This window comes from Papilio machaon, chromosome 7 (genome assembly GCF_912999745.1).
Source record: "Papilio machaon chromosome 7, ilPapMach1.1, whole genome shotgun sequence".
NCBI lineage: Eukaryota > Metazoa > Arthropoda > Insecta > Lepidoptera > Papilionidae > Papilio > Papilio machaon.
Genome location: NC_059992.1, coordinates 5,231,757 through 5,252,197, shown reverse-complemented (window position 1 = coordinate 5,252,197; position 20,441 = coordinate 5,231,757). Strand labels below are relative to the sequence as shown.

General features: G+C 35.5%; 1 protein-coding gene across 1 annotated transcript in view; it reads right to left on the bottom strand.

Annotated features, from left to right (window-relative positions):
• Positions 1-489: 489 nt before the first annotated feature.
• LOC106714972 overlaps positions 490-20,441 on the bottom strand; it is an 83,269-nt gene continuing 63,317 nt past the window's right edge. Inside the window, exons 6-12 of the mRNA XM_014508132.2 lie at positions 4,798-5,030; positions 4,393-4,525; positions 3,036-3,166; positions 2,555-2,812; positions 2,166-2,465; positions 1,764-2,053; positions 490-1,634 (exon numbers count right to left, since the gene is read on the bottom strand). Coding sequence (XP_014363618.2) covers positions 1,424-1,634; positions 1,764-2,053; positions 2,166-2,465; positions 2,555-2,812; positions 3,036-3,166; positions 4,393-4,525; positions 4,798-5,030 — 1,556 coding nt within the window. The 3' untranslated portion in view covers positions 490-1,423. The remainder of the gene's footprint in view (positions 1,635-1,763; positions 2,054-2,165; positions 2,466-2,554; positions 2,813-3,035; positions 3,167-4,392; positions 4,526-4,797; positions 5,031-20,441) is intronic.

Here is a 20,441-nt window from a genome sequence, read left to right as displayed (position 1 = left end):
TTTTCCTTCTCCTGCGCATGCAAATTAAAAAAATATATATAAGGAACATGACAAAGAGTTAAGATGAATGATACTCTTTGGTTTTATTGCATCTTTTAATATTATCCGTACATCTAAGTACATAAAATGAAATTGTAGACAAAAAAAAAATCGAAGTGTACAAGCGTCAAGTGTCCGCTAACTGCTTCGACACTAGCAGTGAGACATTTCAACGAGCAAAATGCTTTACTTAAAACTAAATTACATCATTTAAATTGTTATTTGTACATAAAAATAAAACAATGCCAACAACCATAATAAACTATAAATAATTAAGTTATAAATGTAATAATGGACACCAAAACAATACAAGTATATTATAATAAGATAAGCAGACCTCACTGCTTCATACATACATATGCCTGAACAAATGAACAGCATTAATTTTTTCCATTACATTATACATTTTCATACATTTTTTAAAACAAAAATTGCGCCAATGAATAAAAATTGAAAAGTGAAATAAAACTTCGTAGATCAAAGGATGTAAGTAAATTAAAAATAAACATCAAAGGAATAAAAACAGATCAACAGAAAGGATGATGGCAGATAAGATGAAATTTTAGATATTGGAAATGGGACAATTTTCATTTACCGGCGCAATTAACAGGTACAAAATATTGTCTTCTCCAAAATGTAGCCAATTCGACGCAATAATATATTATATAGAGGCCAGATTCTGAGAAAAGCTAATTCTTATAATAGTGAGTTTGGAGTCGAGCTGTAGGTTACTTCAATCGTATCCACCGACATACATTTGACATCATTAAGACAGACGTCATTGATAAATAACCTACAGAACTGATTCCGGTATTTAAAATCTATGTTCCTACAGTACAATATCATTGGCGAGCTAAACATATTCATATCACCATAAGCTAATTCCGTTAAGAAAGAGCAAACTTGCATAACTATATAACTATATAAGAAATAATACAACCAAGCTCATAAATTATTCGCAGAGTCTTCAATAGCCATATATAACATCATATTTATTGAAGAGAATTCAAACGTGAATATAAAACACGCACTTCGGGTGTCACTTCCTAAGAGAAACGGCTCCATCGCAATCGGCGATTCAACTTCTCACGAATTTCTCATTGAATTATCGACTTTATTACTACTATTAATACTTTCCAGTTGGGTCCCACAGTACGATACTTTGCGAAAAGTCCGGCAAGAATATCAAAAATCAGGTCGTTCAAGTTCATTATCACGTGTGTTCACCATATAACACGACTCGCTCGGCCGAGCGGCGCGGCGTGCGTACTGTCGCGTACTGCACCTCGCCGCGCCCTCGCCTCGGTGTATACGCGGCCGTACACCGAGCACGCGTCAGTAAAACGAGTTAATCGCGGACGTAACACAACGTGTAAAGTTTATCTCAATATTGGCGGTCGTCGTAGATGTAGATGGCCTCGCCGGCGGACTCCTTGAGCGGCGGCGGCGGGAAGTCGAGCTCGCCGGGTCGGAACAGCTTGGAGGCGTTGGGCGCGGGCGAGGCGGGCGCCGGCGAGCTGCCCGGCGAGCCCCCGCCGCGCCGCTTCACCCCGCTCGGGGACGCAGACGCGCGGAAAGACGATCGCCTCGCCAACCTAATAATACCGAACAAAACGATAAACTAATTCAATGCAGTACTTCAAGAAAAGATATTTTTAATTATTCCTGATTCTGTTATTATTATGAAAACTAGTCTGGTTGTTAAGAAAAAAATTGTTACCCACCTCGTGGCGACTTCTTCGGGCGATTCTTCGATCTCCAGCACCCAGCTGACAGAGTCATGTTTCTCGACGACGCCCTTGACGGCGGGCAGCGGCGGCGAGTGAGGCGAGTGCGGGGAGTGCGGGGAGTGCGGGGAGTGCGGCGCGTCGGGCGCGGGGGAGGCGGCGGGCGAGGCGGAGGGCGACGGGGAGTCGGGGGGCGGGGAGCCCGAGCGCGCAGACTCGCCCGACGACGTGCGCGTACGCAGCGGCGCACGCTCGATATATCCGCCGCCGGCGAGCAGCGATACCACCTGACAAAGTACAGTAGCGATATATTATCATCAGCGTGTTTATGTTGATTTCTTTTTATAATTAATAATACTGTACGCAACGAGCAAGGCATAGTGATCGCGTATTTCTCACCTGGCTCTTCTGTCGCAGCTTGTATCTGAGCTCCTCGTTGAGCGCGGCGAGACGTGCGGCGTGGTCGCGGTCGCGCGCGGCGGCGTCGCGCAAGCGGCGGTTGTCGTCGCGCAGACGGTCCACGTCGCGCTGGCGGGCGGCGGCGCGCTCGCGCAGCTCCTCGGCCGCGTGCCTCGCCGCGCGCGCCTCGCGCTCTGCCCCCGCGCGCCGCTCGCGCTCCGCACTCAGCTCGGTCCGCGCGTCACGCAGCGATGCCATCTCGGCTTGTTTCAGCTCTATCACCGCCCGGAGGGAACGCACCTACAAACGACAACAAACAACATAATACACATAATATAATCTAACAAATTCATTAACTACCTTCAGAGTCGAATATACACTGAACCAACCTCAGCGGCTAATTCGTTAGCGTCGGTGCTAATCTCCTGTCCGGTTTCGAGCCGCAATTGGTATTCCTCAACGTCGCAGCGCACGGGGTCGCAGGCGGCGTCGCGGCGCGCGCGCCCTCCACCCTCGCCGCGCTCACCCCGCGCTGCCTGCGCTCGCGCCGCCTCCAGCTGCGCGCGCAGCGAGCGCTCCACCTCGCCGTGCGCGTGCAGCCGCGCTCTACTCTCTGCCACCTCGTGCTTCAGAGACTCTATCGTATCCTGAAATCATTAACGTTGTCTTAGTAATAATAGTATTAAAATATATGAAGTCTTGAGACTTCCTACAAATTTAGGTAACAGATGAGTGTTTGAGTAACGACTTAATTTTTACTAGATGTTAATGCTTATGCGTTGTTTTATGCAAGTGGAGAAAATTGGGTTCCGGTAAAAATAGCTTATCACACTCACTTTTTGTTTCAAGGTTTACATGGATTTTACTCACTTTAAGTCCCTTGATGTCATTTGCCAGAGCGGCCACCTCTTCCATGTGGATGGCCTGGAGTCGAGCGTTGGCTTCTTCCTTGGAAGAAACCTCCATCTCTAGCTCTGAGATCTTGCTCAGGCATTCTGCGACTGGAAAATAAAACAACTCGTATATGTACTACAAAATTGACTGTTATTATTAGGTACTTTATTATAACATATTATTCACGTACATATAAAAAACTTTGCCGCATAAGATCATTTTCCATGATCTAACCTAAAAGATGAGGTAAATTATAGTAATCAATCGATTAGCAAATCAGCATCCAAAAGCATAAAGTAACAAAACCTTATTTTAAATATACCAACCATCACTTTTTATTCTCTAATGACATGGATAATCTTTGAAGACCACAGTTTCACTGGGTTTTAACAGTAAAGACATACGTATAGGAAAAGTAGACTAGGCATTCTGATATATTAGTTGCAATATTCCGAATTTATAATATTCACACACTTCTGAGTGAACTTTCGATTGTAGCCTCGTTTTGTATTTGCTAAGTTTAAACACATTTTGTTTTCGTTTGCATTAAGGCATGTTTATTTTGGCTGTCGAAGAGTACTTAGTTATATCGACAAACAATTGATTTCATTATTTGTATCCGATATATCGGATCAATAAAATTTCTTTTACTAGAACGCAAGATATTTTTTTGACTGTGAAACCACCATTTTTCTTATTTGAGGTTCACCTCTATTTACTGAATGATCCTCAGTTTTCACTATTCTTTTTTGGTTTCGTAAAAGTCAATTAAGATTCAGCTGTGGACAACTTCACTCCTAAATTTGTGTCCTCCTATTTTTGTTTGTAATTACAATAATAAGGTGTGTAACACGTCCTTAATTTCCCATGCCTTTGTTACAGTAACAAAAATAAAAACAGCGTAAATTTATTTATTTGTGTCCGAGAGTTGGAAATAGTTTTGGCAATGGTCTCTATATTCAGGCCGGCCTGTTTAAAGATGGATGGATACATTTAGAGATTTGGAACAGCTTTATACTATTTTAAGTGTCCTACACTAACGTATGCGCCAAAATTCTCATACAAAACTCATTGTATTAAATACTTGCAATATTAATCAACAACTATTAAGATAATATGTTTTAATTATTAGCATTTTGGTTAATAAACAACGTTCTTTGTTTTGTTTGCCACATTTTACCACTTTGACGTACTATTTAACACTTCTGTTTTGACGTACGAAGGTTTTGAATGATCTGTACCTTCTTCTACACTCTTTGGTTGTACAAAATTATTGTATTGTATCTTTGTCTTTTCTATATAGTCAAAGTAGGGTACCAAGGAGCATACTCACTGGTGTCGAGATCCTTCTGCGCGCGCTGCTGACGGTCGCGGTCGGCGCGCGCGGCGCTGCTGCGCTCGGCGGCGGCCACGCTGCGCCATCGCTCCGCTTCTAGCCGCCACGAACCGCCGTTTAGTGCGTCCAGCTGAAAAACCATAAACAAAATTTTATTTTGTGTTTAATTTTACTGAACTCATTATAGCCACATGAGATTTTTTCGTGTTAAATGTTATCTTTGCAACGCCTTAGAGATTTCGTTAGTCTCGTGTTATTTATGTTTTCAGGTTTACCCTTCTTTCTTAAAAATAGCTTACAATGCTTTTCATTATTGTGGAAACGGTAGTAAGAACCACTTCAAGTTGTATGTCCACAGTGTGAACTATAAAGTTAGTAGTACATTTTCAAAGGAATACTCACTCTAAAAACTAAATACTGCACTAAAACTCCCAGTGCTTCGACGCCTTTAGCGGCGTGAGCTAGCGCTGTGACGTGTTCTCGCGGCGGCGTGGAGGGCGGAGCGGGCAGTGGGGTGACAAGCGGAGCGGTCAAAGGCGCGGGCAGAGGGGCGGGCGGCGCGGTCGTGCGCGCCGACTGCGGCGTCTGCGCCCGCTTGCTGCGCGGCCCCACAGCCGCTGTGACGCGCGGCGGCTCTGCAAATTAATACAACAATGATATCAATTGTTCCTAAAATACCTTGTTGTCATAATAGAATTCTCCAGTCGAAGCAAATTGGTGTTAATTCTTCCTTAGTACGTCATCGCTACTTTAAATGACGTCTTTATCATTAAGAAATCTTGTGCCAATTTTTACTTTATTTTTATTTTATTTCTACAAATTCCGATGAAAATTTTAAAACATATAAATGAAGACATTTGTGACCTATCGTAGAAAGTGAAAACTCATTACCGACACATTAAAACAGTTCGTTCATCTTGTTTTTAGTGATACATATTAATTAAAACGCACATAAAAAGCAATTTCGACACAACATTGTACATCAGTACGATTCTATTGTTAAAATAATTGCACAATTCAGCGGAGGCGAGTTCTCATACGTGCGAGCACAATACAACAGTCGTGTTGTCGGTCGGTTGCTGCAACTATTGTACGGCAGAGCAAAGAAATCGGTGCTTCTTATTGTTCCTTATTATCTAAACTGAACAATCGCGACAGCATTGTCGATGTCAGAGATCTACTATCTCACAATCATTATTCAATTGATATTTGACGGACGTTTATCAATACTACTGTATTTGGTATTATTATATACAAGATGCAGCAGCACTCTTATAAACAACACATCATAAGACTCAACATTTTGTGTATTAAATTTCTTGATGACCTTAGCAAATTATATTTCTTGTTTTAGATGGTGTGGTATTTCATGTAATTCCATTCAAGTACTGGATATGTGAAACTGCCATAACTTCAAACACGTGGTAAATATAGTTTACAAATGGCAAGCCAGATGCGATTACATTAGCGTCAGCAATTTCTTCGAGCCATTATTGTTTGTTTTGACGTGTATTGACGCGTGTTGATTACAAATCTAGATTTTAGCATTGGTATTTAAAGGCTAACAAACAGTATCGTATTTCATTAACAAATTATCATATGCGATATTTAACTAACGAACTAACAAAGGAATGCATTGCAATCACTATTGTCGGTACTGCGTAAATCATTTTTTTATAATTAGCAACTAACCATAATTATTTAAAAGCCAAACTTGAGATTTCAGAACAGATTCATTTAGAAAAAGTTGTAACTCATTTTAAGAGTTTCCATTTTATTATACGTTTGTTTAAATTAACTTTATTAAATTTAATTAAATAAACGATAAGGCCTTAGAAACCCCTGTTGACGGGATATATTTTTAGTAGTTGTAAATTATAAAATGTTATCATGAAATAAAAAAAATCGCCGTTTATACATTTATGTTAATATATATCAGCAGCTTAAAATTAAAAACTTTCGCCTGTTACAAAGAATTACAAGACGTTTGGTACTACATTATTGTAGAGTATGAAAGTGAAATCGTCTACAGAATTAATTATCGATTTATTCACGAATATTGAGCGAGCATAAACTAACAATTAGTAGCGAATTGTAACAATAAGTCTAACAAAATATTCTTCTTACTTTAAACAACGTTTACACATTCTTTAAATTCAGTACACTATAAAGTAAACATTTATCGATAGGTAGTAAGGTTTCCTACTTCATCAGATAATTGTCATATTGTTTGCAATATTTTCATCACTAACCTTCGTAAATTTGTATTTGTAATTGATGAGTTTACTCTCATTGGAGCTTCGAATTATTTTATTTTTATTAAAATGTAAGTAGTAAAATTGCATTACATGAGCAACAAACGTTATTAAAGTAGCGCATACCAGATTTCGACCACATAACTACGTGGAATCATGGTCAAATATTGATATATAAAATATTGAACAAAATTTAATGGGTGATGTTTTGGTATTTGCATTTTTAAATTTATTTATTTTTAAGTTGACAATGATCTGAATAAATATTTAATCTCCTTGACCAGCAAAGTGACATTGAAACGTACATTACACTGGCCATGAATTTAACGACCACACGAGTGACAAAAACAGATGTGAAATGTAAAAGTTAACGGAAATGAATGACAATAAATCATTGAATTTCATTATAATAAAAATACAATTTCTTTTTTCAAGTTAACATTTCCCACGCGGTCCATTGCCAGTACTAGTTGGATTTACGCATCATTAACTTATATGGCTGAAGCCAGCGCCCATTTCCGACGAGACACAATAAATAAACTATAAAGAATTTAATCTCGGCGCGGGCGAAATGTACAAATGTAAACTACTCGTTAACTCGCTTGATGAACCAAAATTAAGAAATGAAACAAAGAAATATAAATAGTGGTAAAGCAAACATGTTGAACTATCTTGCATGAAAACTGTCAGTAAACCAGTTTGACGAATTAATTTAAAAATAAATTCTGAAAAAAGCAACAAATTAAAAGAGACAATGTTCCAGCATTTTATTAAACTCCTAGGGTAATATTTACAAACATATACAAAAACTTAAGATCTGGCGCGAGCATTAGCATTCATGAACATTACAACATAAACCTGCCACAACGTAAAAGAATTTTATTATCCGTGTTGGTCTCTTTGTTCTTACATAGGTAGGGCTTAAAGTACTAAAATGATGATCACAGATGAGATAATTATGCGGATGGTACCTCAACAGTAATTTTGTGAATTGTCGGCACAGGGTCAGGAGACGTGCGCTCTGCGCGTGGGCAGGCAATTGGGAGCATCGTTGAGATTTCAAATTAAGTAATATTCAGGGCTGCTATTTAACATCGAATAAGTTTACTTTATATTTTATTGTGTATTGAAATTTATTTACAATTATAATCGGTCAAGTAGGTATACAACTAGACAAAACTAATATACTATAATATACATTTATTTAGTTTTTATTTAGAGCTCTCCAGCTATAGTATATTATTGTAAATAACTTTTTAATATAATAATGATGCAAAAACATATAAATATGTGGAAAATGCCTACAGAAAATTACAATCTTCCGCATTTGCATAAACAAATATAAACACATCCAGTCACTTTCACCCACCTTTATCAACACGTGTTATGTGTTTTAACGAACGTAACTTCAGGTCAAGTTGACCGCACTTGACTCCTAAACCGATTAGGTGACACTTTGTATGGTTAAGTATGGCGTGAGGCGGAAGTTTTGCGTTTCGGTTAAAGTTTAACTGGTAACGGGAAGTTACAATTCAAAGTAGCAGTCGCACCGTTTACAAGGCGTATTAAATATTATGTGATTTTTTAGCAGTAGTATATCTAAGGTATAATATTTTTTTTTTTATTATCCAATATTTATAGTTTTTTACGTGACGTACTGTTATGTAGACATATTATTTACTTAATTTAAGCACATTTTAAGGTATCTTTTTAATGTGTTTTTTGCAATAAAGTTCGTTTGTTTTTAAGTGTTATTATTTTAGAATCACAACCCTAATAAGACCTTATAAATAAAAGATAGAACTCCTACGCAAAGCCCTAAAAGTCGTGTAAGGTATTAATTTAAACAGACAATATTTTAACTACACTGTGCATTTCATACGTGTGCATTCCATCACAGAGTATGCAAATATCAAAACTGGCTTATTCATTTTCATGTAAAGAACTGGATCATAATATGTCTTAATGTTTAATCATACGTATTCAGCAAAAAGTTGGCGTGGTCGGCTTTCTCTGTAAAGACTTTGCAAGTCAAATGTAATACGAAATAAATTCGTGTCACTTAACTTGCATGAAATACGTGCAAGTTAATTATGCTTTCATAAAACCAAATAAGATATACATCTTAGATATTCTTAATCTTTTTAAACTTGCCTGTAATTCGTATCGTAGAATTTAAGTAATAATATAAGTTTTTTCTTATTCATCAGAAGGATTTATTCCAAATCTTCGCTTTTTGAGTATTATCATATTCTCGCCCCGGAATTAAGGTTCTTAGAAAAACACTTCCGAATTGTATAATGCTGGAATTTACTGCGATTATAATAGGCATTATGATATCTTCATTCATATAGCGTATATTATTTGGTCAGAGACCTTTGCTAATCATGTATTTCGTAATAAAAGATGTTCTCAGTTACATAAAAAAGTTAACACGTACAATAATGTATGTTATTCAGCAAAAGGAAAAGCGTGTGTTAAACACAAACTATGAAATATCAGTCCTACGTAACAAGTGGGTGGTCTTCTAGATAACACAACTTATATAAGCAAATTGATTATTTTATGTTGGCGTATTTTTATGCAATTTGGACAACAAATGGGCACACAATTTAACAAAGAGTTAACAAACTCTGCTCTTTTGCTTCAACTTTGACATCCATATTAAATGCGGAAACTAAACAAATATGCGTTGTCACTGGAAAGTAAATGTAAAATATTTGCGGTATTGTGGCTTCTTAAATCTATGAAATATAAAAAGCGAACTGACAGAGAGTCGGTTTACTGAACATGTAAAATAAATGATATTACTGTCGGCCAAGACATTGATTTTCTAAAGTCAGTGTATAACAACTATTGTACCATGTAATATTACGTGTATAGAAAATCTTTATTACGGATGTAACCGTCAGAATTCCACATTTAAGTGGGGTAACGGGTCTCCGTGACAGCCGTGTGGTGAATACGCCATTAAACGATGATGGCTTCAAGATACAACACGAGTCGCACCTACTATCTTCCCATAGCCCACATCACTACAATGATGTCTAAAAGTTGTACGTAAACTGACTACTTAAATACATGTTGTCTTTGGTAAAATAACGAGCATTTGAATTGTACGTACCATTTTAAATATTGCGCACTAAAATTTCTCCACTGAAGTCAACAATTTACTAGATTCGATTTAGTTCGTATCGATATTTTTAAACCATACCAATATTTTGTCATTTGACTACTATATTTTAGTACAATGAACAGTACTAACATTTAAAACAATTAAACCATACCAACCTAGAGTTTATTGACCTTTAAGCTAAGTAGTAAATGTCCTCATTATTATTTTTTATTACTTAATCACATCTGATTTTTCATGTAACATCAAATACTCAAACTTATAGACACAGAAAATTTAGCATTTACATTTTATTATAAACTTTAATAAACCTCGAATGCCACATATTACATCTAAGGCAATCGAATTATTTTAGGTAAAACTTATTAAAAATTATATTCTTATATAGAAACCGTTTTAAAATATTTTAATCCATTTGCGATAACAGTTTTCAATTAAAGCAAGGTATTAATTAAAGCTAGCCGCCGCATTAACAATATTTGCCTCATTTTAAACGGGTTTTAAAAGTTTTTAATATCTTAACCACGATCCTGTTTTAAATACTTGCTCTTTTACACCGTCCTCGACTTATCGATTAAGAGGAAAAGGCACAGAATTTTTGTATCACGTGAAGTCTTGTATAATAATGAAAATATCCTACATCGAATAATTTCCGTTTGCCGTATAATATTCGACCTTCCGGTATTTCGAAATACGATTTTTTTTTAAAATTATGGCAGCCAATGATCATCATGGCTGGCGTGATCCATGACCTGCCCTCAGGCAAAATATGCGCAAGACGTGGAGTTACGAAAGTCATAAGCTCCTTATTACTATTACCACTACTACGGCCAGGTACACCTAAAATGGTGTTCTGCATAAAAACTCGGGCGAAGTTAAAAGCCACCGAGATATCTGAAAACTACTATACAGTTGTAGTTGCTGCTTGCATACTATTTACTTTTAGCAAATTCAAATAAAACGAATGTAGAGACAGAGAGAACGTTTTAGTGGTTAATTCAGTAATAATTCTTTAACTTAACTTTCAGTGTTATCATGGAATCGGCCACTTGACTTCCATATTGGGATACACAATAATCAACTTATTTTATGGAATAAATAAAATAAATGAAATAGTGATATAAAGTGAAATTTCTCTGAACATGTTTGTCGAGAAAAGTAAATAAATATATCCTTAAATATAATTTTTTATGAGAATAATAACAATAGTAGTTTATTATCCATTTACACTACACTATGAGTTCGCTATTAGCACACATTTGTAATAATTTTTAATCTAGTTTTATAAAGGCGTTAAAAGTACCCATAACCAAAGAATAAAGATGAGAGAGTGTTCCGAGATAGTTCTCAAATCCGCAATTTATCCTTGGTCTTTATGTTTAGTGCGTGAGTGGTTATGTATTGTGAATTAAGATATTGAAAAAGGAATACGTTAGTATGATCCATTTATATCTTTTCACAGAATAAATAAAAAGGAGAACAGTTTTCGTTAGCAAAGTTAAAATAATTCCTTAAATGGCTCACTCACTTGATTCGATCAGCATTATGAACGTTCGGTAGCTGATATAAATTTCGCGCCAGTCAGTCTGCCAATGAGTGATTTAATTTACTCATTGTTGTCTAAATATGAAGTTAGTATCTAATGACAACAAGCTTTGACGTCAGAGAAGACGTGACTCGTTTACTAATGATAAGTAGGTACCAGTACAAGTACAAGCAGAAGACGCAAAAAGACTTGGAAAAATACTGATCTGTTAAGCGCGTACTCATTTTTTATTTTTTGGAATAATTTTTATATTGTTTTTTAAGTATAATATTATGAACAATTGGCTGGTATATGAGAATGCCCTTCGCCTTGCCTGTGTGAAAATAGAACGGACAATCTTGGAGTTCTTTTAAGGTTGTCGACTGAGCATAAATATTTTCTTTCATAGCGTATATATACATTAGTTATAATTTTAATTGAATGGGAAATATAAAAACGTAACAATATTGGTCGTATCTACCTAAATATACCACTATCAGCAGACGTACGTAACATTACTTAATTGCGTTTCACGTTATCTGCACCGTGCGTCGAATAATGTCGACGATTTCTAACGAATACTTGACGTAAGACTTAAGTTTGATAAGACAAGTGGTATAATGTTTTGTGTAGGCTATTATAAGAGGCGTTTCTATAAATTATTTAGATTTTCTTTTACCAACTAATAGGAATAATATAAAATAATAGGAGAATTACAATACATTTATTGTTTCCATATAGGCAAAGGTTTATGACCTCATTTCTCGTGCTAATGCAAAGCAAAATAACAATAAAAATAAGGTAAAATTACTAGCATTATAGCGGATATCTCTATAGACCGTCACGTAATAGTTCATTTACACCGTTACTTCCAAGGCATAAAGACGCTCTATAAATACTATAATCCATTCGTTTGAGTCTAGCGTGCGGTGAGAATCACAATCTAATTTTAGTTCTGTTTGTATGTGTGTCAGGGGGCCGCGGTGTCTCCGCCCGCCCTACAAGGGTCATCAGTTCAAACGACAGTGGAGTAAGCCCGCACAATAAGACGCAAACAAACACCAAGCGTTCAGACTTCATATCCTCTGTGATCTTCTTTGAACCCGGTACACGTACAGTCTTTGCTTTATTTCTAATCTTGGCGCCTATCAATTGCCACGGATGTGTTAATGTGCACAGATACGGTTGTGTCTTTGAATTGAATGCGTATTTTGACATTCTTAGTCAGGTGATATTTAAAGTTATTAGATGATTTTGATTTGAAACGCTTTCTGAATTTTTATGTGTGTGTTTAAATTTAATATACAATCTTATTATGGTTGTATTTGTTATTAAAATTATTGGACGGCGAATGCCAGAAAAAATAAAATCATAAAGAGACTAGTGAGATAAGTTTGTTTACTTTATTGACGGCGATACACGAAACTGCAAGAAGGTCATGCAGCTGATGTTATAATACGATCAAAAATAACCTGAAACCTAGATCAGAAAAATACTGAGAAAAAGCTATGACCTGAACTGTTTAGAGCAGTTGTTAACATACTTTTATTAACCATACATTGCGAAACAAAGAATATTACGGCATTGGACATCACGTTAGTATGGTGTTATATAACCTTTTTTAAAAAATATGATGTAATCTGTGCTAATATACAAATTAATCTGCCACACTCAGATTCATTAAATGTTCACTTAAGGTGGCTTTTACCATGATTATTCTTTTATTATTATATCTCTGTTTTTTTTTAATTAGATAGCAATATTGTGGAATACTCAGTTAGAATATGTTCCGTCTTGTCTCTCTCCTAGCGGTATTGTCTTAGTGACTCACAATTTGCGGTTTCATAGCGGGCAATAAAGATGTCGTCGCGTGCCCCAACTTCGGCGAATAAACTCTTACCCTTGTTTCTCGGAATAAAGAAATATCCAAGCCGAGATCTGCACATGTAATTGATTTTACGAGACCTCGACATCGTTAACACTTCCTTGCTTTTCATTTCGACATCGTTTGGGTACAATTTTCATCGGTCTGATTTTTTATTTAATTCAATGAGTGTCCAATAATCCGTTATATTGACCTGAACTAGTTACAATAGAATAGGATTTACATACAATAAGAAAAATTTAAGTTAGTCAAAAAAAAAATACTGAACTAAGAATAGTTAATATATTTAAATGAACTTTTTTAAAGTACTTTCTTGCACTTATCAATATTAGTATGCAAATAAATTCGAGCTTATAAAACAACTCTACACCTTGCCAATTACAGATAAACCTTATATTAATGTAGAGCCACTTACACGTAACAGTATAGAAATCGGATTAGTAGATATAAAAAGCGGTGCGCGTAATATATGCGGACAGCATATCCTGACTGGCCATGCAGGTCGGCGAGCCCTCGGCTAACATGTTAACATTCCCTTACGTTTACGAGCGTGCGGTTCCAACGTCCGGTCTATCCCGCGATTAATTAAACTCGGGTTAAAAGGGGCACTTTTAAATTATAGTTAACGATTCATCGACCTATAAGAAGCACAGGTTACGTATTACATCGGAAACGGTTAAAAGTCTATCGTCTTGTAAACGTACCTACTTTATATTTCTTTCGTCCCGCTCTTAGCGGGGTCGGCACACCATGTTTAGTTGTCCAGCTTGATCTATCATTCGTTGTTTCAAACGATAAAATCGATCACGGGAAGATGCGTACCGATGCATTGCACAGGAGATTAAAGAGCCCCGCTATAGAGGATGGCCACCGTGGGGTTAGTGGGTAAAACCCACATAACCCTTTTCCACCCCAGGAGCAGGGTATCTTTATTAAGATTTTCATCATGATACCAAAAAAACACCGTTCTTAATCATGTCACTTTCAATCCATTCATTTCTGATGTATATAGTTAGTAAATATTTATTTCTGATTCCAGTTTAAACAAAGCTGCTTACACAAACTTACAACAACAATAATTGTTATTTTATTGCACTAATCAATCGTGTCTCACTATTATAGTACGAGGGCCAGGTAGTCCGCCCACACATGGGACTGATTGAAATATTTCCTGATTGTTAGGAAGCGCGGCAACAAAATGTCTTTATAATGGCGGTAGTGATAAACTAGTGGTACTTTTGAAAAGTCCGCGTAGCTCGGATTTATAGCGAGAAAGTCGAAAGCAACGATGATGTAGCACCTGCTTTAAGACAATAGTACCTAGTGGAGTGGACTACGCTTGACGGGATTTACTACGCTGTAACAGTAGTTACATTTTGTACTAAAATATTATACTTAAATTTGAAAAACAAATGAAATATATTTATTGACGATGTCAACTTGTACTATTAATTTTAATTGTGTACTATTAATTTTATAGATGGTGATAGCAACCTTAGCGACTGTATTAAAATAATTTTAATTGAATAATCGTCAGTTCACAAAAATGTTATCGTTTAAAAATAAAAATCGAAATTTTATGTTTCGTTGAAGATAAAAAGTGTCAGTCAAAATGTTGTGTTATTTCTCAAAAACCAATATACGATAAGTAAGATCGATCTGTAATTTATTCCTATGTTATAACACTCTGTTGAACAGAGTTACCTGGTAACACATCATATTCTCCATCAAACGGCGATTTTACTCGTTTATTATCAAAATCAGTAAAATAATATTAGAAAATAAAACACATCAATGAAACTGTTTAATTGCATTCGACTACCATATTGGAGCTGACTTTATAACTGTCATAGTGTCCAAACTTCGATGAATTGAATGTTAATTGTCATAAGACAATCATAGTGGCGACCTCGGTTCCCAACGGGTGGCATTGTTTCTGGCGGTCGGCCAATGTTAATATAAAAATGAGCGACGAATGAACCAACTTGCCGTTTACCTATTGTGCCCAACGACAGCACACTATCCGCCAAACTTGTTCTACGAAGTACATTCAAGACGATGCAGAAAAAGACGACACAAAATATTTCTCGTCTTAACAAACATGCGTTTTGTAGTTTGTTTTCTTTACTACTGTATATAGTGGGAACATTACACATTTTCCATTACAATGTTTAATGGGCTATTATTTTTTTCAACAAAATCGAACATGGAATTTAATTATTAAAACTAAATTATTTAGTAGATTATAACTTTAACCGCTTAATATGCATCATATTCTATATTATTCCAGTAAAGTTAAAGCAAATCATAAAAATCAGTACGTAAAAATTTCATTGTGAATAAATTTAATTACTGTCAGTAAACATTAACTTTTGTGCAACTAAATGTTACTTTTTAATTTATTAAGCGTATATTTTTTTCCATAAAATTTATTACGAACCGCACGCTATCGTAAATTATCGTATCGTAAAAAGCTCATAAACTCCAATTTGAAATGAAATTTAATTTTAATTTTAATTGCAAAATAGTTGCCTTAAAAAATCGCGTCAACATCAGTAATCGTGATAATAGGTTACCTTGACGAGGGCAAGGCCAAACGGAAACTTTCGATAGTAACGAGCCCTATGTCCGCGACTTCCCGCCCTGAAGGCCAGACGTAAGCCTTTATTGAAAATAAAACCTCCTTTAACCGGTTGCGAACTTTTAATATTTATTCTGTGTAATGTTTGCAGCGTTCGTGCACATATTAATGCATTTATAACCGAGTAAAGAACTAGTTTTTTTTCATGCCAGCTTGACAATCAGCACATTTGAAACACAACTGTAGTACTGTTGTACTGTTTTTTTTTTTTTTCAGTTTATGGCTAATATTTTGATATATGCTACTGGCAGAAGTACGGCAGTAATGTACGGTTTAATCTATGTTGTGTTCTAAATTCAAAACAATTGAAAAAAAATTTAATGCAACCGCTTTTTATACATTTCACGCACAGTTTATTATGAATTATGCTAAGCCTCTTAAATTACGGGGTTAATTAACTCTTTTAGTGCATACACGTCTAATTAATAAACCAACCTCGTCCGTCCAAAAACATCGGTGTAGATTGCGCTAACTCATAATACGGCACAGGTTATTTATTCCACCGCACACGGGCACCACATCACCAATATGAATACACATTTTGGCGAACAAACGATGGCTCAAACCTTTGCCAATACAACAACGCAAATAGACGTAAGCAACAGGGGCGTCCCGAACGTGTGTTCACAGGCGAGCCATATGTTGGACTGGCATTTTCGCTCGTCGTAGTCGCTCCAGCGGTCGCTAGCAGCGGCTACGTCGAGTCGAGAACCAGAGCATTTCTCGTGAATTTTCTTTCGAACTTAAATATTACAGTTATGTAGTTTTATTTCGCGATTTTTGCATTTAGCTGACCATGGAAAATACTTTTATCTTTTTGCATACGAAAACACTAATTAGCATAAATGTTTCCAAACATACATAAAGTGTAAGAAAGTTCAACTTTAATTTGTTGAAGAATTAATGATAAAGTATGTACTTAGTAAATAAACTGATGTATTCAAACAAAGCAGTAGATAAATAAATATTTCGTAATGATATTAATAGTTCAATTGCCTATTAAGTTGCTTAATTACAAGGAATAATGTCACTTAAACAATCGTCATTTTTATTGATTAATAAAATTGGTGCATACTGCTACCATACGGGTACTTATATTTAAGTAAAACTTCAACATTTTAGTTCAAAAATGATAATTAACAAATACATTGTCTATAAAAATGTATGCTAATTGTTATAGTAAATTTAAAGGCCTCATCTCATAAACACAATTGATTTTTAATTTGAATTGCGACCAGCATAATGTATGTCAACCTTAACAAAACCCGGATACAATATAGACACGCCCACGTCCTTAAACAGTTACCTGTGGTGTCGATATGCAAGGGTTACGAAACAACCAAAACTTGTTCAATAAGAGATAATATAAAAATAAACTAAATTAACAGCAATACGAAGCTTTCTTGGCGTATCACTATGTCAACTAAGTACGTTAAATATCTTAAACTGGTGTTACATCGATTTCTTGATACTTTGGCGTCTTAGTGCAATTTTTAAATATTACTCGAATGAAAACACAATAGCTTGGTTATCGAGTCTTCGCTATATAAGCTTTAGCAGTTGGCCACTTATCACATTTTTTTGATTTAATGCTAATGTTTTACATGCTAATGTTTAACATAATCTAAAAAATCAGAACAATAGAATTAAATAAACAATAGCAGCAGTTCTAATAAGATCCCTAACAAAGGACTTTAAAAAAGGACCAATCTAACTACATTAATGTTTACACGACAGTTTCGCTGAGTTGCTACGTGATCAAGCGCCATGTACGCATAACAAGATTCTCTTATAGACTAATTAGGCTTAATTCTGACCCTTTGGCTAAGACAATTGAAGTACTTTTAACAAGCATAGCTTGAACCTTCATGAACCTAAACTAATTAGGCGTATAAACAACTTTTATTAACTCTTTAGTAATAAACTAGAGTGTCAAAAATAATTGTTGTTTGAGTTCTTTACTTTTTACTATTTACATTTAGGGAAAGATGTATTTTTGCTAATCTGAAAAAGTCAAATTAGTGAAAAAGAATTGTTTGTGCAGTTGATTTACAAGAACTAAACAATAGTCAGGAAGCGAGATGCAGTTATTAACTTAGGCCGTTTGTACAGAAGGCAACGTAAATATTCGAAAGCCGGTAATTTTATTCGCTAACTGACTTACGCAGTAGAATATCATAGAGGTTCGTACACTTTGCCGACACTTGTGTCATCGCCAAAGAGATTCGTTCGCATCCTTTTTGTCAAGATCGTGGTTAGAAAAGTCGCTGTAATTTTCAAAATGGCGGGAAAAATCTATACAGTTGACATGTATTCGCTTTGTATGTACTGACCGAATTCGCGTCGACGATTTAACGTTGTGTGTACGTTGCCTTGTGTACGAAGAGCCTTAATCGATTTCAAGTTGGCAACTTAGTAGACTCTGTAGACTAAGCATTTAGTGTAAAGCGTCGACGTGAGACTGCAACCATTAACGGGTTCAGCTTAGACTCGGGCGCCTAAAGTGCACCGGAAACTGTGTGTCGTGATGTGTATAGTACGCTATGCATAACAGCCGTTATTTCCGTATAAGAAATCACAGTTATACTAAAAATATTAAATCATATTACAGGGGCTTAAATTAAATAAGACTATTATCCACTATCGTCTTACGTCCTTCTAAATTCTACTCAAAAAGTGTTAGCGTCATCACATAATAGGCGTATGAAGAAATAAATATTTACTTTGTATAATCATTACTTGATAAGTTATATTTAGCGACAAATTATACAAAGTAATCAGAGAGTGTAAGAAACTAATAATAGTACACAATAGAAACACGAAATTTATCTTACTAATATTATAAATGCACAACTATCTTAATAAACTGCAAAGTGCGGAATCACCAGTAAATTGTAGCCCGTTTCGGTCCGTCGCAGCCACCGTACGTACAAAGCATATACATTGGAAACTGACTTTCTTTACACTTAGAACGCGCATTAGAATTTTGCAGATCTTTTGTTCGCGAGCAACCATGCGTGTGCGACGTTCGAATAGAAGTATTTAAATTGATGATTACTACAATGATTGTACAATGTAGATTCCACTTTTTCCGTGTTTAAAAACTATCAATCACACGCAAAAGCTATGAATACCTTTGATTTGATAACCGATTTAATGAGTAGTTTTGTTAATAACTGAGTCAACAGAAAGCTTTATAAAAAAACACCAGAATAATTATAAGTTATTTTCATGTCATTTTCATTAATAAATCATGAAGATGTGTCTTTCTCTCATCTCATTTCATACTTTAGAGATCCTAAAGTAGGAAGTAATATAAAGACGCAGCGTCGTAATACTTCCTATTGTAATTATTTTAAGTTGTAAGGAAAGTAACTTTTCTTATTCTATCATCAACATGACGCGTTGCATAAATGTGGATACATCCGTCATTTTTTACTGAGGAAAAAGTCAAATGATTAGGCGACTTACTTTCATGTCATGTCACAACGATTTTATCGTATTATAGTGCCAATAGCATTGAACGAGTTAACATCACCAGGAAGATGTCACGGGTTGCCGTAAACAACAAATATGAATATGAGATGCGAATAAATAAAGTGTGGTTTCAAACACTCTTGTTTCCTCCTGCTAAGTTAGGCCAAAAGCGAAATGAATCTATTCAATATTTAAACGCAAGATAAATTAACGAAATGAGTATTAGTATAATTATTATTGTGGGTGCTAACTTATTTGGTACGCATATCAAAATTAAGTAAAAACTGTTCAATTTCAATGTCTTTCAAAACCATTCTATGAGCATTTTAACGGCTATTAGAAAAAAATTGGCAACCTTCTGTTCAATTTCTCAAACGCCGTTGGTACTTATAGTAAAGGTTACAACGCATTGCTAAATTTAGATTTTTATGAGATTCGTGCGTAAGTCAAATAATGTAAAGACGCAATAAAAATTAAAGTAGAGCCACTTTTTAATGTTCCACTTCTGGGCATTTTCATTAAAGAAGTAACATACTCTTGATTAATCAAATCCGCTATAAATAATAATAATCATAAATTATAAAGGCTCGCGTAAAACGTCATCATGAGATTTATAAATCCCATTAATGACTTCAAGATTTTATAACAGAGTTACATCACCATATTGAAAAAGACATTTCCTAGTTAAGGTTCCACATTTCTTTGAACGAGTTTTTCCTTTCTACGTATGGCAGGAAAGTTGATGTAAGCTAAGGCGATTGAGGAACATCGGGTTTCAAACGCACCAAAAGTAAAAAGAATCTCGCGAGAAATCTCTCCGCTTAATTAATTAGTTAAAAGCTACATTTAGGCATTAGTATCAATACACGTTTTAATGTTTACCATTATCCATACCAAAATTATATGTGAAGATTTTGACATTTTACGACATATTTTGATTATAATTTTATTCGACGATGGAAAATGTTGTGTAGGAAATTACAACCTATTAAGCTATGTATATTCAATGTGGACAACTTTATAGTATTTATTATTCCAATACTAGGCTAACTTGTAGTTAAGAAAAGTTTATGTGAATCAGTCAGTTTTATAAGAGTAGCGGTCGCCCGTGACTTCGTTAGCAATGGCGA